This window comes from Hemitrygon akajei, chromosome 10, assembly GCF_048418815.1.
Source record: "Hemitrygon akajei chromosome 10, sHemAka1.3, whole genome shotgun sequence".
Lineage (NCBI taxonomy): Eukaryota > Metazoa > Chordata > Chondrichthyes > Myliobatiformes > Dasyatidae > Hemitrygon > Hemitrygon akajei.
In genome coordinates, this window is record NC_133133.1 from 118,484,676 (window position 1) to 118,504,758 (window position 20,083).

Genomic DNA, 20,083 nt, shown 5'->3' on the forward strand with positions numbered 1-20,083 from the left:
TTCCACCGCGGGCCGGATTTGGCCCGCGGGCCTTGAGTTTGACATATATGCTTTAAGGAGTTTCATTTTATTGAGTAACCGCAACAGACATTCTTTGTTGTTATGACATATGAGAGAGATGTAAAAGCCACAGGACCCTACAGCACAGTACAGGCCCTTCGGTGTGTCAACCTTTTAACCTATTCTAAAATCAATCTTCCCTCCTACATAATACTCCAGTTTTCTATCATCTATATGCCTAAGAGCTTTTTAAATATCCCTAATGCATCTGTCTCTGCCACCAGTCTGTGTAAAAAAAACACCTGTGACATCCCTCCTGTACTTTCCTCCAAATACCTTAATATTATTAGTTATAAAGTTTAATATCATGTTGGTCACTTTATATTGCACTGGATGCTTATGAGGGCTATCAGAGTAGAATGGACTGAACATGATCTCAGATGATCGGTCTGTGTTGCAAAACGGTCTCAGGTGACAAGGCTTGAACATTTCCAATGTTTATGGTTATGTTGTGAGCCAGATTCCAGAGCCATTTAGAATACCATTTTGCATTGCTGAGCCTTTCTCCATATCTACTGAGTAGAACATGGGGGGGTGACCACAGGAAACCACTCATAGCTGGATTCCGGAGCAACCGAAGTTCCGAAGGATTGAGTACAGAAAAAAAACAGCTGACATATAGACCACCCACAATCTAACTGATTGACAGGATTGGCATGATGGCCCAATAACTTATTTGCAATCCCGCAGGTTGTGAAGATTGTGAGATAGCAAGCTATTCTCTTTGAAGCAAAGGAGGTTGAGAAGTGATCTGATAGGGGTATACAAGACGATAAGAGGCATACATAAAGTGGACAGCCAGAAAGTTTTCTTCTACAGGGCAGAAATAGTCAGACATGAGGAAATCTGCAGATGCTGGAAATTCAAGCAACACACAAAATGCTGGAACAGTCCATGTTCCAAGTCTATACAGGTATCCGTCCCCCTCTTTTCCTTCGCTACATCGATGACTGCATTGGTGCTACCTCCTGCACACATGCTGAGCTCGTTGACTTCATTAACTTTGCCTTCAACTTTCACCCTGCCCTCAAATTTACCTGGTCCATTTCCGACACCTCCCTCCCCTTTCTTGATCTTTCTGTCTCCATCTCTGGAGATGGCCTATCCACTGATATCTACTATAAGCCTACAGACTCTCACAGCTAACTGGACTATTCCTCTTCCCACCCTGTCTCTTGCAAAAATGCCATCCCCTTCTCGCAATTCCTCCATCTCCGCAGCATCTGCTCCCAGGATGAGGCTTTTCATTCCAGGATGAAGGAGATGTCTTCCTTTTTTTAAACAAAGGGGCTTCCCTTCTTCCACCATCAACTTTGCTCTCAAACGCACCTCTCTCATTTCACGCACATCTGTTGTCACCCCATCTGCCCGCCACCCCACTCAGGATAGGGTTCCCCTCCACCAGCCTCTGGGTCCAACGTATAATTCTCCGTAACTTCCGCCACCTCCAATGGGACCCCACTACCAAGCACATCTTTCCCTCCCCCCCCTTTCTGCTTTCCACAGGGATTGCTCCCTACGCGACTCCCTTGTCCATTCGTCCCCCCATCCCTTCCCACCAATCTCCCTCCTAGCACTTATCCTTGTAGGCGGAACAAGTGCTACACCTGCCCTTACACTTCCTTCCTCACCATCATTCAGGGCCCCAGACAGTCCTTCCAGGTGAGGCGACACTTCACCTGTGAGTCGGCTGGTGTGGTATACTGCGTCCGGTGCTCCCGGTGTGGCCTTTTATGTATTGGTGAGACCTGACGCAGACTGGGAGACCGTTTCGCTGAACACCTACGCTCAGTCCGCCAGAAAAAGCAGGATCTCCCAGTGGCCACACATTTTAATTCCACGTCCCGTTCCCATTCTGATATGTCTATCCATGGCCTCCTCTACTGTCAAGATGAAGCCACACTCAGGTTGGAGGAACAATACCTTGTATTCTGTCTGGGTAGCCTCCAACCTGATGGCATGAACATCAGTTCCATTAATGCTCCTCCTCCCCATCTTACCCTATCTCTGATTTATTTATTCCTCCCTCTTTTTTTCTCTCTCTCTGCCCATCACTCTTTGCCTGTTCTCCATCTCCCTCTGGTGTTCCTCTGCCCCTTTCTTTCTCCCTAGGCCTGCCGTCCCATGATCCTTTCCCTTCTCCAGCTCTGTTTCCCTTTTGCCAATCACTTTTCCAGCTCTTAGCTTCACCCCACCCCCTCCGGTCTTCTCCTATCATTTTGCATTTCCCCCTCCCCCCACTACTTTCAAATCTCTTACTATCTTTCCTTTCAGTTAGTCCTGACAAAGGGTCTCGGCCCGAAACGTCGACAGTGCTTCTCCCTATAGATGCTGCCTGGCTTGCTGCGTTCCATCAGCATTTTGTGTGTGTTGCAGAAATAGTCAGAGGTAGTTTTTAAAAAAACAGAGTGGTGGGTGCACGGAATGTGCTGCTAAGGATGGTGGTAGAGGCAGAATCATTAGAGATATTTAAGAGACTCTTAGCAGGCACATAGATGAACAAAAAATGTAGGACTATGTAGGAGGGAAGGGTTAGAGTGACACTGTTTAGAGTCTAAACAGGCAACATAACATAGTGAGCTGAAGGGGCTGCACTGTGCTATGCTGTTCTATGTTCTATTACTCAGACTCACTGTTTAGAGCAGTGGGGTGTGCAGGGATTACACACAAAAATTCCCACAGACCGATAGAGGTTGAAAGAATTCTTCAGGAATCCTGACCAAAGGGTTCTCACTTAGTCAACACCAGTAAAGCAGGTCGTGCACTCAGTAATTTCAGTGCTGTTTAAGTGACTTTCCTATGTAGAGATTAACTGCCATTATTACATATCACTTCACTTTTAAGTAAGTTTCTTTAGATTGTCCTGGACTTGTATAATACTTCAAAAACATAAGATTTTTCATGTGACTGCCTCTCAACTTGGAACTAGCTTCTTCAGAAGCTCCATGAGGTAGCTGATACCATCATATGTAGGAGGTCAAAGTGAAACCTCACTAAGCTTTACCTTGACATTTTAAACTGCAGTTACTTATCTTTAGCTGGAGATTGATTCAGTTTGTCAGCACAAGTCTGGAAGGTTACAGCTTGAAGGGGAAAGACATACTTGCAAATTTTCCTTTGATTTTGCCTGTTTTGACTGCACGGTGTTATGTTGTAGGGCTAGACTTTTTTGTGGAGGTGGACAGGGGCTGCAGGCAACGGTTTAATTTTATTGTCTACACTGAATTAGATGCTGTAGCTTTCATAAATGTTAACCAAGAAATTCAGCTCTATACTGATGAGGATTCTGATGAAGGGTCTCAGGCTGAAGCGTCGACTCTTTATTCCTTTCCATCGATGCTGCCTGACCTGCTGAGCCCTTCCAGCATTTTGTGTGTTACTCTGATCTCCAGCATCTGCAGAATCTTTTGTGTTTCTGAAGCTTTGATTATTTCCTCTGGCTTGCTCACCTTTACCTTTAGCTTCTTTTCACATCTTGGTCTGGCAGCTATCAAAACCTGTTTTTAACAGGCACACTGCTTCCCTCAGCTGTGTCCCTTGCTCCAACCAGCTGCAAACTTTCCAGGTAAAATTTTCCCCGTTAGTTTGATTACAGATAATTCTGATGGATAGAGCCACCAAAGATTCTGCCAAATTTCTACAAAAATACCATGGGGTACATTCTAACTGGTTGCATCACTGCCTGTGAAGGGACCATTGAACAGGAGTGGAAAACGCTGCAGAGGGTTGTAGACTCAGTCAGATCCATCATGAGCTCTAGCCTTCACACACTGAGAAATCTTCAAAAGGCAATGCCTCAAGAAGGCAGCATCCATCACTGAGAACCCTCACCATTCAGGACGTGCCCTGTTCTCATGATACCATTACAGAGTAGGTGCAAGAGCATGATCTCACACACACACTGAATTCTAGTTAATCAGGGCAGCCAGTTATTTAGGACACTATGCCACTTAATTGGGACAGGAGACTTTCTAACGAGCATCAGAGGTGTGCACTTGTCCGGCCATTAGACACTGCACCGTGCTTAGAGCGAATAGTTTATAAAATAGCGTCAGTTGCATGTGATTCAAAATGCAGTGATTTTTGTCACTGATATTTGGTGAGAAATTAGCAGCAAGACATTTCAGAAATGTCTTGCTCACTGTGGTTCCTAGTATTCAGGCCTGCAAATCCCAGAAACGGCTGGAACTGAAAATGAAACAATTTCTCTACTTCAACAAGTTAGGAACTATTATGAATTTGAAAGTATCAATAATCATCTTGAATGTTACAATGAAAATGAAGATTTGAAGGATGTAATCGTTGATAGCATTGTATGAAGGCAGTCCATTATCTACACTAGGTGTCTGTGTTGAATTTGTTCATTTACAGTCAATCAAAAGAAGGTGGCAGTATACACTGGATGAATTTCTTTGATAACAACTAAAAATTAATACACAGTTTTATAGTACTATAGTAGTATTGGTAGTGTTCTAATTTGTTTTGTATTTCAGTTAAATACATAGTTTGTTACTCAATTAAGCGGTAGTTTGCCTTTTTTATACCTTTTTAACTATTTTGATGAAACTTCGGCTAACTGGGGCACCTGTTAACTGGGGCCAAATGTATAGGTTCCAATGTTCCCTAATTAACTGGAAATCATTGTACATTTCTTATTGTAACTTACAGTATACTTTATGTATCCACTGTAATGCTGCCACAAAACACCAAATCAAATGATATATGTCAGTGATAATAAACCTGACTCTGATTTAAAGATCTTATGCTTTTGCTGCACTCTTGAGTTATAAACTCAGTGCCAGCTACTGGAGTCGCTCACAACCTTCCCTTTTGCTATGTTTGACTTACTTAAGCTCTTAGCTTGGGTGGTTTCAGTATTTTGTAATAATTTAAGAAAAATTTAGAGATACAGCACAGTAACAGTCCTGTTGGCCAAATGAGCCTTTGCTGCCCCACTTGCCTGTGATCAATTAACCTAATAACTTGTACGTCTTTGGAATGCGGCAGGAAACTCAGGGAGAATATACAAACTTCTTACAGGCTGTGGTGGATTTGAACCTGGGTCACTGGTGCTGTAATAGCATTATGCTAAGCACTACGCTACTTGTGCTGATGTATCTAAATATTTTTCTTTTTTTCCATGTGCCAACGGATTACATCTCTATAACCCCTTAGTAAGAAGCAGGCCTCCAGATGCTGGTTCCCTTTCACTTTTCCTCAGACTCAGCTCTCCTTCCCATCTCTACTGTTGAGAATGAAAATGTGACCTTTCTCTTCACCTACTTTCATCCCCAGCTCAATAACCTTCAGGCTCGGCTTGACTTTCAGATTCCTCATAGAACGTCAATATCCCTTCTACTGAATCGCAAATCATTGCTTGTGACTATCCATTATACATCCAGTACAAAACAGCAATTTAAGCAAGCATCAAAAGTCTCCCAAAATAAAAAAAAGTTAAGTAAAAAATTCTCAACAAATCTGAAGTTCAATTTCTCAACATACATCCTCTCACCTGGGTTAAAACGTCCAGTTGCTCCACAATGCGCCCCAATGTTTCGGTAAGTTCTGATGGGATACCCGTGTGATCTCTTTGAGAGCAGGCTGTGGGTTCATTGTTAACTGGGTCCAGCCGGTAGGAGTTGGCTGGCAAAGGGGCATCAATGGATCTGTTCACCTGGTTGGTTAAAAGTGAGCCCCAGTTTGTTTCCACCGGTCTTGACTGCAATCACAGAGAAGACAAAACATGGAAATTGTCATTCCTATGTTGCAATATGACGTGCACAAAGGCATAAGTCCACTTGTCTTCTTTTATGATGTCCAAATCAAGCTAGATCAAACAATTTTCACAACTTGGTGAAATCTGGCAAAAGCTTACAGTGTTCATGGAAGACTTAGCAACTCTTGAAAAATTCTATTTATATTTGCAACACTTCTGTATCTCATTCAGTGGATAGGTTCAAAAAGAAATCTGTTTATCACATAAAATAACTATCTGATGTACAAGGTTTCTGTGTGCTTGTGGAAGCCAAGTTGTTGGGGCCAGTTTTGGGGATGAGGCAATCTGGGGAAAGAATTACTGAATCATTCATTTATGATCTGCCTTTATTTTTATTATATTTGAGTGCTTAATAATGTGCCAAGAAATGAATCCTTTCCTCATAGTAAGAACTTTAACAATGGCCACAGCCAACAAAATAAAGCTTTTGACTTGTCAATCATTTGTGAATTATAAGAGAGATACTAATTTATTTCATATAAAAATTGAATGCTTTGTACAGTGCATAGATCTTGACAGAAAGAGTTGTTCATATTTACGTGAAGAACAAACAATCCCATAACAACATTGCATATACTCATTCCTTCCACTCCTTGGTACACTGTAAGAAAGAGCAATTGATCAATCTGTATTTCACACTTGCCTGATGCCACACACTGCAACATAAGCAGTCAGTGCATATAAAAGCTTTAGATCATAAAGCTTCAGAATAGAGAAAGACTAAAGATTTGCTTTATTTGTTACATGTACATTGAAACATACAGTGAAATGTGTCATTTGTGTCAAATGAAATTAGTGAGGATTGTGCTGTGGGCAGCCTGCAAATGTCACCATGCTTCTGGCATCAATGTAAGACATAGGAGTAGAATTAGGCCAATGAGCCCAATGAGATCGATTTATTATCCCTCTAAATCTCATTCGCCTGCCTTCTCCCTGTAACCTTTGATGTCTTGACTATCAACCTCAGCTTTAAATATACCAAATGACTTGGCTCCATGATTGTCAGTGGCAATGAATACCACAGATTCACATCCCTCTGGCTAAAGAAATTCCTCCTCTCTTCTGAGGCTGTGCCCTCTGGTCCTAGATTCCCCACGATAGAAAACATCCTCTCCACATCTGCTCTATCTGCGTGGCCTCTGTCGGTTGTGGTCGACCATGGGTACTGTGCCTCTGGTAGTCACTGAGAGTGGCTTCTCCAGGACAGAGTTGATATGGAGATCCGTCTGTTGCCCATGCAGTGGGAATCCCCTCTCCATGCTGACGACAGGTCCAAGCGAACGACTAAAGTTGATACAGTTTGGTGCCAGCAGCAATGCAGGAGTTGCCTTGCTGGTGCTGGGTACAGCAGTCAGCCACCCTTGGGACTCCAACTCCGGATTTTTTCCTTGGGGTTTACTCCCGAAGTCTTTCCCATGAGTGGGTATAGCCACAAGACAGCGGAGGTTTGAAATCAGAGTTTTCCCTCTCCTAGATGAGTTTCCATCCGTGGTTAACGAGCCCCATCTGCCCAGAGGAACTGGTTTTAAGGCGCCAGTGGTCCGCCTTTGCCCCTTCTCCTGTCAGTAAGAACGGCTCTGCCAGGTATAAGAACTATGCCAAACGTGAAGGCCAGGAGCTGGACTTGATTGTCAGAGGCTGTTTGAGACGCACACCATGAAGAGCATTTGTTTAGCAGTGGGAGCTTGATCCCACTACCACCCTTCGGCTATGACTACCCTTGGAGCCTATCTAGGTCTTTTAATAGTCAAAAGGTTTCAATGAGATCCCACCTCCTTCTTCTAAACTCCTGTAAGTACAGGCCCAGAGCCATCAAATGCTCCTCATACATTAACCCTTTCAGTCCTGGAAAATTCTTATCAACATCCTCTGAACACCCTCCAATACCAGCACATCCTTTCTCAGATAAGAGGCCCACAATACTCCAAGTGTGGTCTGACCAATGCTTTATAAAGCCTCTGCATACATCTTTGCTTTTATATTTGAGTTCTCTTAAATAATGGTAACAATGCATTTGCCTTCTATTTATAACACTTATTCTACATTCTACTTTTCTTTTTAGTAATACTATGGTACTTCATTAATACTTGCATGTTGGCATGCATGTAAAAACTTTCCGTTGTGAACCCTGTCTGTACTTCCTGCTGCATCAGTAAACCAGCCAATAAAGTCAAATACCTCCCACCTTAGACATTCTTTCTTCTCTCCTCTTCCAATGGGTAGAAGATACATAAGCCATAAGACATAGGGGCAGAATTCGGCCATTTGGCACATCAAGTCTGCTCCATATTCTTTCATGGTTGGTTTATTATCCCCCCTCAACCCCATTCATCTCTCCTCCCTGTAATCTTTGACACCCTGAATAATCAAGAAACTTTCAACCTTCACTTTAAATACACCCATTGACTTGGCCTCCACAGACATCTGTGACAATGAGTTCTGCCAAATCACTACCTTCTGGCTAAAGAAATTCCTCCTCATTTCTGTTCTAAATGTAGAGTACTGTATAAAAGTCTTAAGCACATACAAAACAAATCTGTAAAGTGAAGATGCTTTCAAAAATATTGAGAAGTTTCTAAATATATTTAAAAATTTACTTGTAAGAGCAGTAAACAGTAAAACGAAATCAAATCAATATTTGTGGTAACCACCCTTTGTTTTTAAAACAACATCAATTCTCTTAGGTACACTGCCATGCAGTTTATTAAGAAGAAGCCTGAAGGCACACACTATGCAATTCAGGAACAGCTTCTTCCCCTCTGCCACCCAATTCTTAACTGGACATTGAGGTTTTGGACACTACCCCACTTTAAAAAAAAATACAGTACAGGTATTAGTGTTTTTGCACACTTTTTAAAATCTACTCAATATACGTAATTGATTTACTTGTTTATTTATTATTATGATGTTTTATTTTATTTTTTCTCTCTCTGCTAGATTATGTATTGCATTGAACTGCTGCTGCTAAGTTAAAAAATTTCACGTCACATACTGGTGATAATAAACCTGATTCTAATTCTGGTAGATGTTCCAAACATCTTGAAGAACTTGTCGCAGTTCTTCTGCAGACTTTGGCCGTCTCACTTGCTTCTGTCTCTCTAGGTAATCCTAGCCAGCCTCGATGATGTTGAGATCAGGACTCTGTGAAAGCCATACCATCTGTTGCAGGACTCCTTTATCTTTTTTTTGGTGAAGATAGTTCGTTATGACCTTGGTCGTGTGTTTGGGTTCATTATCCTGCTGCAGAATGAAGTTGGGAATGGTCAGACGTCTCCCTGATGGCAATGTGTGAGAATTTGCTTGTACTTCTCAGCATTGAGGACTCCATTAATTCTGACTAACTCTATTTGCATAAATGCAGCCTTGAACCTGCAGGGAACCTCTATGGTGCTTCCCTGTTGGCTGCAGGCACTCACCCATTTTGCACTTTCCAGATCTTCTATGGACAAACTACCTCCTGTTTGCCCCAAAAATTTCAAATTTTGACTTCTCAGTCCAGAGCACTTTTGGCTTTGTTTCCACTTCAGAAGAAGGCATTTTTGGCAGCAACTCTTCCATGAAGACTGTTTCTGACAAGACTTCTCCAGACTGCAGAGGGGTGTACTTGGGTTCCAGTGGTTTCTGTGAGTTCAGAGCTGATAGCAGTGCTGGACTTCTTCCAATATAGAAGATACATCAGTCTGACGTATCTCTTGTCTGCTGCAATCAGTTTCCATGGAAAACCACAGATTTCTGGTCCCCAACCTTGCCTGTTTCTTTGTGCTTCTTCAGAAGAGCTTGGACACTATACCTTGAAAACTCCAGTCTGCTGCAAAATTACTGTTTGGGAGAGACCTTGCTGATGTAGGATGACCATCTTATGTCTTGTTGCTATGCCCACTCTTGCCATGGTTCAAGAATTGATGATTTGAAGGTTACACTGTCACATCTGACAACCCGCGCTTTTTAGTTTGGTTGTCCTTAACCAAGTTTGATTCCTTCTACACCCATTTCTGTTTCAGTTAATCAGTTTAGTTCATTCAACTCATTATGTCACCGATCATTAGCATTCTGTTTGTTATCTTCATTTAATTATGCACTGGGCTATATACCTACAAAGTAATCAAGTAGTCCATTACTTAATATCTTACTTTATTTAACAAAATACAAAAATTTCTAATTTTTTTTTGGAAAATGAATGTTTGGAAATCTAAAATTTGCTCTTTTCTACAGATGCATTAATGCAGAAGACAAAAAATGAACATGTAAAACAAAATTTATATTAAAAAATCTAGGTTGCCCAAGACCTTTGCACAGTACTTTATGTCCCTCTATTCTGAGGCTGTGCCCTCTGGTCCTAGACTTACACACTATCCACTCTAAGTAGGTCTTTCAATATTCAATAGGTTTCAATGAGATCCCCCCTCATTCTTCTAAACTCCAATGAGTACAGGCCCAGAGCAATCAAAAGGCCCTCATATATTAACCCTTTCAGTCCCGGAATAATTCTCATCAACCTCCTCTGAACCATCTCCAATGCCAGGACATCTTTTCTTAGATAAGTGGCCCCAAGACAGCTCATAATACTCCAAGTGCGGTCCTACCAATGCCTTATAAAGACTCAGTATTACATCCTTGCTCTTATATTCTAGCCCTCTCAAAATCAATTCCAACATAGCATTTGCCTTCCTTACCACTGACTCAAGCTGCAAGTTAACTTTTAGGGAGCCTCATCCAAGGACTCAAAGTCTCTTTGCACCTCTGATTTTCCAATTTTCTCCCATTTAGAAAGTAGTTATTCCTTCTACTAAAGTGCATGACCACACACTACACTATATTGCATCAGTTACTTCTTTGCCCATTCTTCCAATCTGCCTAGGTCCCTCTGCAGACTCCCTGCTTCCTCAACACTACCTGCCCCTCCACTTAACTTTGTATCATTCGCAAATGTGGCCACAAAGCCATCAATTACATCATCCAAATCACTGACATATAATGTGAAAAGAAGTGGTCCAAAAACCACCTCTGCTGAACATCACTAGTCACCTCAGCCAACCAGAAAAGACCCCTTTTATTCCCATTCTTTGACTCCTGCCAGTCAGCCAAACTTCTTTCCATGCTGGTAATATCATAAGGTCTTATCTTGTTAAGCAACTTCATGTGCGGTACTTTGTCAAAGGCCTTCTCAAAATCCAAGTACACAACATCCACTGATTCTCTTGCCTGTTATTTCCTCAAAGAATTCCAACATATTTGTTAGGTAAGATTTCCCCTTAAGGCAACCATGTTAACTTTGGCCAATTTTATTATGTACCTTCAGAATCATGAAACCTCATTATTCATTATGGACTCCAACATCTACTGAAGTCAGACTAACTGGCTTATAACTTCCTTTCTTCTGCCTCCCTCCCTTCTTAAAGAGTGGAGTAACATTTGCAATTTTCCAGTCCTTTGGAGCTATTCCAGAATCTAATGATTCTTGAAAGATCATTACCAATGGTTCCACAATATCTTCCACTACCTCTTTCAGAAACCTGGTTTATATACTGTAGTTCATCTGGTCTCGGTGACTTATCTACCTTCAGACTTTCCAGCTTCCCAAGCAACTTCTCTATAGTAACAGAAACTACACACACTTCTGTCCCGACACTCTTGAATTTCTGGCATACTTAGCATGCCCACAACTTACTAACTCTAGCCCTAACTGTACATCTTTGGAATGTGGGAGGAAAGTAGAGCACCTGGAGGAGACCCAAGTGGTCACAGGGAGAATGTACAAACAGCAACAGTAATCAAACCCTGATTGGTGATTACTATAAAGCAATTGTACTAACTGCACTGCACAACATGGCAAACTACATAAAGTTTACTCCAGGTTAATAAATTAGATTAATAATAGTACTGTTAATTTCAACCTCTTGTAGTAGTTGTCAAAATATAATATATGAAAGAATAATTTATAGAAGTTTCCTAATAAAAATGCTCTTAAATGATTTGTAAGTTTTATTAAAACTTCATGTGGAGCACCATTTCTGTGATTAATAAGTAAAGTGTAAATATCCCTTAATGCTAAGAAAAATAAGACACAGGAACTGAACAAAGCACAGTCACAGCTAGTAGACTTTGTGGGATTGCTTCTGAGTCAGAAAAAGAGAAAAACAAGACACAATGCATGCTTGATGTATCAACACAGGAAGCTATTACCACAGTATTACCAGCCGGATGTCATGTAGGAAATTAAACTGGTAGCTTCTGTAAATATGATATCACAGTGATCTGTCAGTAATTGATTAATATTGTTTCCTGTCAGGCATAAGTGATGATTCTCACTGTGTGGTAGTGACACAGTAACTTGTGTTTCTGAAACAATAACTAAGCACCATTCTGTCTTCACAGTTCAGCACCCAAGCAAAGAATTCAGATAGCACAAAGATCATTTTATTCAGAAAAATGCTCTTGGTAGAGTAATCTTTGCAATTTTATTATAAAACTCATTCATGGGCACTAGCCTCCCCACCATCGAGATCACCTTCAAACGGCGATGCCTCAAAAAGTCTGCATCCATCATCCCCACCACCCAGGACATGTCCTCTTCTCGTAACTACTGTCAGGAGGAACATAGAAGAATGCAGCACAGGAACAGGCCCCTTGACCCACAATGTTGTACCGGACCAGCTAGAAAACAAATCAAAAACACCCAAACACTAATCCCTCCTATCCATCCATGTCCATATCCATCCATCTTCCTTTCATCCATGTGACTATCCAAACATCTCTTAAAAGCCACTAATGTATTTGCCTCTACCGCAATACCAGGCAGTGCATTCCAAACATCCACAACTCTGAGTAAAAAACTTACCCCTCACATCCTCTTTGAACCTACTCCCTCTCACCTTCAACATATGCCCCCTGGTATTACACATTTCAACCCTGGGAAACTCTGCCCACTATGTCTATGCTTAGGAGGTACAGAAGTCTGAAGACACACTCTCAACAACTTAGGGACAGCTTCCTCCCCTCTGCCATCAGATTTCTGAACGGTCCTATGAACACTACTTCACTACTTTACTGCTTTTGCTCTCATTTTTGCAGTACTTATTTTAAATATACACTCAGTGGCCACTTAATTAATTTTGATTTAGAAATACAGCATGGTAACAGGCCCTTCCAGCACAACAAACCTGCGCCGCCCAACTACACCCATGTGACTATTTAACCTAATAATCCACACATCTTTGAAACATGGGGGGAAACTGGATCACTCAGAAGAATCCCACACAGTCATGGGGAGAATGTGCAAACAGACAGGGCTGGGAATTGAACCTGGGTCACTGGCACTGTAAAGCAATGCGCTGCTACACTAATGTGCCACATCTGCTTGTTAATGTAAATATCTAATCAGCCAATCATGTGGCAGCAACACAATGCATAAAAGCACGTAGATATGGTCAAGAGGTTCAGTTGTTGTTTGGACCAAACATCAGAAGGGGGATCAAATCTGATCTGAGTTTGACAATGGACTAGATTGGTGCTAGATGGAGTGGTTTGAGTATCCCAGAAACAGCTGACCTCCTGGGATTTTGACATATAACAGTCCCTAAAGCTTACAGAAAATGGTATGAGAAATAAAAAAACACAATGAATAGCAGTTCTGTGGGTGATAATGCCTTGTTAGCTTGAACTATTCTGGCCTCTCTCATTAACAAGGCATTATCTGTGTTGGTTGTTGGTGCAAAATGAAACATTTCACTGGACCTTTCAATGTAGATGTGACAAATAAAGCTAATCTTTATCCTTAATTTTTATTATCTATTTATTTCATTTAGAAATACAGTGTGGAACAGGCCCTTCTGGCTCAACAAGCCACAGCATCCAGCAGCCTACCTATTTAACACTAGCCTAATCATAGGACAATTTACAATCACCAATTGACCTACTAACCAGTAATCTTTGGACAGTGTGAGAAAACCGTACCGTAGCACCCGCGGGTGGGGGGGGGGGGGGAAGTCCACATGGGAAGGACATACAAACTTCTTATAAAGGACAATGGAATTGAATTCTGAATTCTGATGCTTCCAGTTGCAATACAAGTGTGTTAACTGCTGTGCTAATCCCTATATTTAATCTACTGAATATCAAAGCAGTAATAAGAGATTTGAAATCTTTTCACTTTGGAGGTTAAAAATACAGCAGCTGGGAATACCTTTGTATAGCTAACGTCCACAGTGTTGCTGTATACACAAATAAAGAAAGTACTTCCAGCAATAGCAGCACTGATTTCCCTGTTAGATGTGAACTTACTTGGAGCTTTGGAGAGAGGTAACCAGGACAGACATGTAGACACAATGACAGGGATGCAAATTTGGCTTGAAAGGGTGGTGCAGAAAGAAACCTTCATATGGCTTTTACGTAGTACTCAAGTGCTGTCACCCAGAAGTCCAGAGGATGAGTGTTGTGAGATGGGTTTCAGTTGGATAACTCCTTTTCAGCTCATGCACACAACAGCTTGAATGATCTAGTCTTACATTTCTGATTCTACACACCAAAATGGAAAGGACAAGGAATGAAATGTCGGAAAAAAAGCCTTCCACTGCAAAATCTTAAATTTAAATGAATTACTTAATTAAGAGCAAGATTAATTACTGTCTTTTTGTGACAATCATGTTGCTAGAGGACCAACAAAATGGTGATCTCTATCTTTCATTAAGCTCACTTGTTGCAAATTAAATATCCTTCAAATACATTGAGTTGTGCACACTCTTGAAAAACAGGTTGATGAATAAGAACTTCTTTCCCCACAATAAATACAGAAAATTCAGCTTCACAACTATATTTTAAAGGAAGCACAGTAAGAAAAGGAATCATTGCCACAGGAAGCCGACAGTCATTTTTTTTAGTTTAAACTGAAAGAACAACAAACCAAAATCAAATCACTCAGAAATGGCAAGGTTAAGACACTACTTTCAGGGAAAAATGAAAAGATACCAAAGGTGAGAAACACCCCAACAGGAAATACTCTAACAGAACTGACACTAAATATAACTGCACAGGAAGGATGGCATATAAATTGCAGAAATTCTTATCAAGCCAAAAGCAGTCAAAAATAGGAAGGGGCAGTATACTTTAAGAGTGGAACATTTGAGAAATGCATGGAAATATTGCAACAGCCCCTAAAACATCAGTATGCAGGTTTTCTATAGTTAGCTGTACAATGAATAATTTTACTTCTCTCAAATTAATGATTTAGAACATGCTTTTCAATAATTTATCATTTCTCCAGAGGTTAGGCTAGAGAGTTTGAAACTCTTGATTTTTCTCTGATAAAACAAAAAGAAAATCTTGTTTGATTTCCCTATGCCATTAAGTGCAATTAAAATATGCATTGTAGATTTGAGGGCTAATATTTCGCAATGTGAATACAGAGATTGTAGATCAAAACAATTTTTTAAACATCTGACAGACTAAAATGTGAATCCTTATGCAAACAATTTAACCACTCAATGAGTGTGTAAATTGGCTGTTCTTTTGTACGCAACAGTAAAATTCCACTAAAAATACCATTCATTATTCAGTGGCTACATTATTTATTATCAGTACTAACAGGGACCAAATATTATCCAGAAAACTCCATTTGCCTCTGTGAATCTAATAATATAAAAAAAGATTATCCAATGATGTACTGGACAACTGTTGGGTGATAATTTTAGTAGCTTCTGCAAAACTCTTCAAAACCAGTTCTCATGGAAATGGCATTTGAGTTTAGTAAATCATCTTTAATGTTATCAGGAAGCTCATTATAGTCTAAGCAAAGCAAGTGACACAAACACACTCCTGTCAGCAGCATAGAGACACCATTTCCTGTGTGGTAAGTCTGCAGCCACATACCTTGGGGTGCATTTCTCCCTGAAGGAAGCTACTTTTAAAACAGGAAGAGAGAAAGGAACAGTTGCTGCAGACTATGCAGCTGAAGACTTATTGCACATTCTTTGAATGCCCCACATCAGCTAAAGGGAGCAGTGACACAAGGTATCTCAAGATGGAGATGCTATTACAGATACTAACAAGGGCTATTTGTAATTTCTCAGAGTTGAGGTCAGGAGAGGCTGGTATCACAGGATATGAAGGAACAGAAATACATTTCTGGAACTTGATCCTTGCTTAGTTTCCCATGTAGCGGAAAAAAATCTGTACTGAAACTGCAGTGATTAGAATTAGTGTTTTGTTATACAAACTAGTGCATAAAGATGCAAATAGTTCCAAACTTGAAACAAATGCAACATCTGCAACAATAGGGAGATCTTCAAACTAAGGTTTAGGTCATGAGAAGAATAAATTACAGAACAATGTTTTAAAAGAGTTAAGAGAAAGCATACACAAGCAACATACTGACCTGCAAAGTGGTGGTACTGAATGTTACACCAAAATACAGAAGACTGTCATCTGGAACGATGCCATTTAAATGCAGACATCAAACAATGCCCCACAAAAATTTCTTCTATCAGTAAACAAGAGACCAAGTACAGATTGTATTCAAGAAACCTGTACTCTTTATGCAGTCTAATAATGTTCTAACTGGTTGCATCAGCATCTGGTATAGCCACTACACAGGATCAGAAAAAGCTGCAGAGGGTGGCAAATTTAGCCAGTTCCATCATGGGCATGAGCCTCTTCAGCTTCAAAGACGAGGCATCCATCATTAAGGATCCCCATCACCCAGGACATGCCCCTCTCATTGCTAACTTCAGGGAAGAGGTACAGGAACTTGAACTCACACTCAATGTCTTAGGAATAGCTTCTTCCCCTCTGTCATCAGATTTCTGAATGGACAATGAACACTACCTCACTATTTTTGCACTACATATTTAATTAAAATGTTAATATACATTTCTTATTGTAATTTAGAGTTTTAAAAAATGTATTGCTCTGTATTGCTGCCGCAAAATAACTTACTTCATGACACATGTCAGTTATATTAAACCTGATTCAGATTCTATCTGGTGAAATATTAAAGCCTATATAACAATGTTCTGCATACATTCGGACCCCAGTCATTTTGTTGAGGTTGAGGGTGTTGAAAGCTTCAAGTTCCTAAGAGAGAACATCACCTATGGCCTGTCTGGTCCAGCCACGTAGATGTTACCAAGGGCACACAGTAGCATAGCAGTCAGTCACTATTACAGCTCAGGCATTGGAGTTTGGAGTTCAATTCCCACACTGTCTGTAAGGAGTTTGTGTGTTATGGGTTTGCTCCCACAATCTGGTTAGGTGGTTAATTGGACACTGTAAATCGTCCTGTGAGGAGACTGGGGTTAAATGGGTGGATTGCTGGGTAGGGTAACTCATTGGTCTGGAAGAGCCAGTTTTGCACTCTATCCCTAAAAATAAATAAAATTTTAAAAAACCTGTACTTCCTTAAAAGGCTGAAGAAATTTGGCATGTCTCTGTGATTTCTTACCAATTTTATCACTGCACCATAGAAGCATCCCATCTGGATGCCCAGTGGCATGGTATGGCAAGTACACAGCACATGACCATGAGAAACTCGAGTTGCAGACACAGCTCGGCACATGTTTCTATGGACTCTGTCTATACTTCTTGCTACTTCAGTAAAGCAGGCAGCATAATTAAAGACCATACACATTCCAGACATTCTCGCTTCTCCCCATCGAGAAGATACAAAAACCTGAAAACACTCAATACTGGGCTGAAAGGACAACTTCTAACTTGCTGTTATTAGACTATTAAATAGTTCCCAATACAATAATTTGGTCTTGACCTCACAACCTACCTCATTATGATTTTGCACGTTGTTTACTTCACTGCACTTCTCAGTAGCTGTTACACTTTTATCTGCACTGTTAATGGTTTTACTTTGACCTACCTCAATGTACTGTGTTATGATTTGATGTGTATGAAGGGCATGCAAGACAAGCTTTTCACTCTATCTCAATACATGTTACAATAATAAATGAAAACTAAAACAATGTAAGAATAGTCAGCAGTGGGCAAACTAATGGAGAAGATTCTTCGTGACAATTTATGAGAACTTGCAGGAGCAGATTCCTACAACTCAGTGCATAAAAGCATGAGGACATGGTCATGAGGTTCAGTTGTTGTTCAGACCAAACATCAGAATGGGGAAGAAATATGATCCAAGTGACTTTGACTGTGGAATGATTGTTGGTGCCAGACTGGGTGGTTTGAGTATCTCAGAAACTGCTGATCTTCTGGGAGCTTCACACACAACAGTCTTTAGAGTTTACAGCGAATGGTTAAAAAACCCCAAAAATAACCAGTGACTGGCAGTTCTGTGGGCAAAAATGCCTTGTTAACGAGGTCAGAGAAGAATGGTCAGACTAATTCAAGCTGACAAGCTGACAAATAACCACAAGTTATGACAGTGGTGTGCGGAAGAACATCTCTGGATGTACACATGATGAACAATGAAGTGGATGGGCTGTAGCAGCAGAAGACCATGAAGTGGCCACTGAGTGTATATAGGCAACTTTTTTGGTTTTCTCTGGATTCCAAATATCAATCCTGTTCCTTTTTTTAATACCTTGGCTGGACGTCTTGAGGGAGGTACTTTACCAGCCTCCCTTGTTAGTATTTTTGTTAGTATTGGAGGGCTCCCTTGTTAGCCCCCCAAAGTTTTTGTTAATGTCATTTTATCTTCCAACCCTGTGCATACTAGACCACGGCAAATGCAAATACATGACCACAAATTTCACAGCTTAGTCATTTACCTTTTCATTGAAGCTACATTGACAATTAGCATATCCCTATCTTGCAGGAAAACTGTACAAAACTACACATCCCCTGGATCCAGACACTGTCACGTGACCCAAATTGGGAGGTTATGTTGAAGTTACACAAGATGTTGGTGAGGCTGAATTTGGAGTGCTGTGTGCAGTTCTGGTCATCTACATACAGGAAAGTTATCCATAAGTTAGAGGAGCAGAATTAGGCCATTCAGCCCATCGATTCTGCTCTGCCATTCCATCATTGCTGATCCCAAATCCTACTCAACCCCATACACCTGCCTTCTTGCCATATCCTTTGATGCCCTGACTGAACAGTGTTATGCTGCCGGCCCCCTCCTTTGTGAGAATCTCAAGAACCCTAGTCAAGTGGGGGGTCAGCTGACCCAAAAGAGGAAGGGACGTGCTGAATAGACACAGGGAAATGGGAGAGAGAGAGAGAGAGACCACGTTCTCCCAAGAAGCAGAATAAAGGTGACCTTGACTATTGTCTCATGGAGACCACGTGAAAAGCCCTCGGGCAAAGTGGGCTGGTTGAGAGAGAGATCGCATCACCTGCAACCTGATTGACACCTGCGATCCCGTGAAGAAGTATAAAGGAGGGTCTGGGGGGGGGGAACCCTCAGACGCACCCAGGAGACGAAGGAAGCACGATATCGATTCCCGTGGGAGCGGGAAGCCATGTTGAAGGAAGCCACGTGCGTTAGATTCCAACTTTTGAATCTGTGGCTAGAACCAACGAAAGACTGCTTTTAGCTAACAACGGGGAAGTCTGCTCCCCTGATTCCAAGGATTTGCTCTGCCAAGACGACGGGCAAGTGTTTATCTTTTCCAAATCATCTCTTTCTCTCTACAACGTGAAAACCCCAGCGGTTCCCAAAAGGGAAAAGCCTGCAAACTTCTGAGTGACTCTTTATATTTCAATTGGACTCTGTATTAACCCCTAGACAACTGTAGAGCTTATTTCTGATTGATTATGGTTACACCGGTGTTTTAGATTGAGTTTGACGATGTATATGATCTGAATGTTTTGTATTAACCATACGTTTGTGCCCTTTTCGAATAAAACGTTTGAAAATAGTAGCATCCGACTCAGCTGATCCATCTATCTTTGCTGGTAAGTTACCTGGTTACGGGGTTACGTAACAACAGGAAACTAGCAATTTCTGCCTAAATAAACTTGTGGATTTATCCTCCATCGCAGTCCATGGTAGAGCATTCCACAGATTCACTACACTCTAGCTAAAAAAAAATTCCTCCTCACCTCTGTTCTAAGAGGCCACCCCTCAATTTTGAGGCTGTGCCCTCTAGTTCTGGATACTCCTCCCCCCCCATAGGAAACATCCTCTCCACATCCACCCTATCTAGTCCTTTCAACATTCGGTAGGTTTCAATGAGATTCCCCTGCATTCTTCTAAACTCCAGTGAGTACAGGCCAAAGCTGCTAAACTCTCCTCATATTTTAACCCCTTCATTCCTGGAACCATCCTTGTGAACCTTCTCTGGA

The 20,083-nt window shown here is 41.1% G+C and overlaps 1 protein-coding gene across 2 annotated transcripts in view; it reads right to left on the bottom strand.

Moving 5' to 3' along the window:
* Positions 1–20,083, bottom strand: part of poc1b (POC1 centriolar protein B) — a 106,270-nt gene that overhangs the window by 13,997 nt on the left and 72,190 nt on the right. For both annotated transcript variants that reach the window (XM_073058836.1, XM_073058835.1), the window contains one exon: positions 5,573–5,779. In XM_073058836.1, coding sequence (XP_072914937.1) covers positions 5,573–5,779 — 207 coding nt within the window. The remainder of the gene's footprint in view (positions 1–5,572; positions 5,780–20,083) is intronic.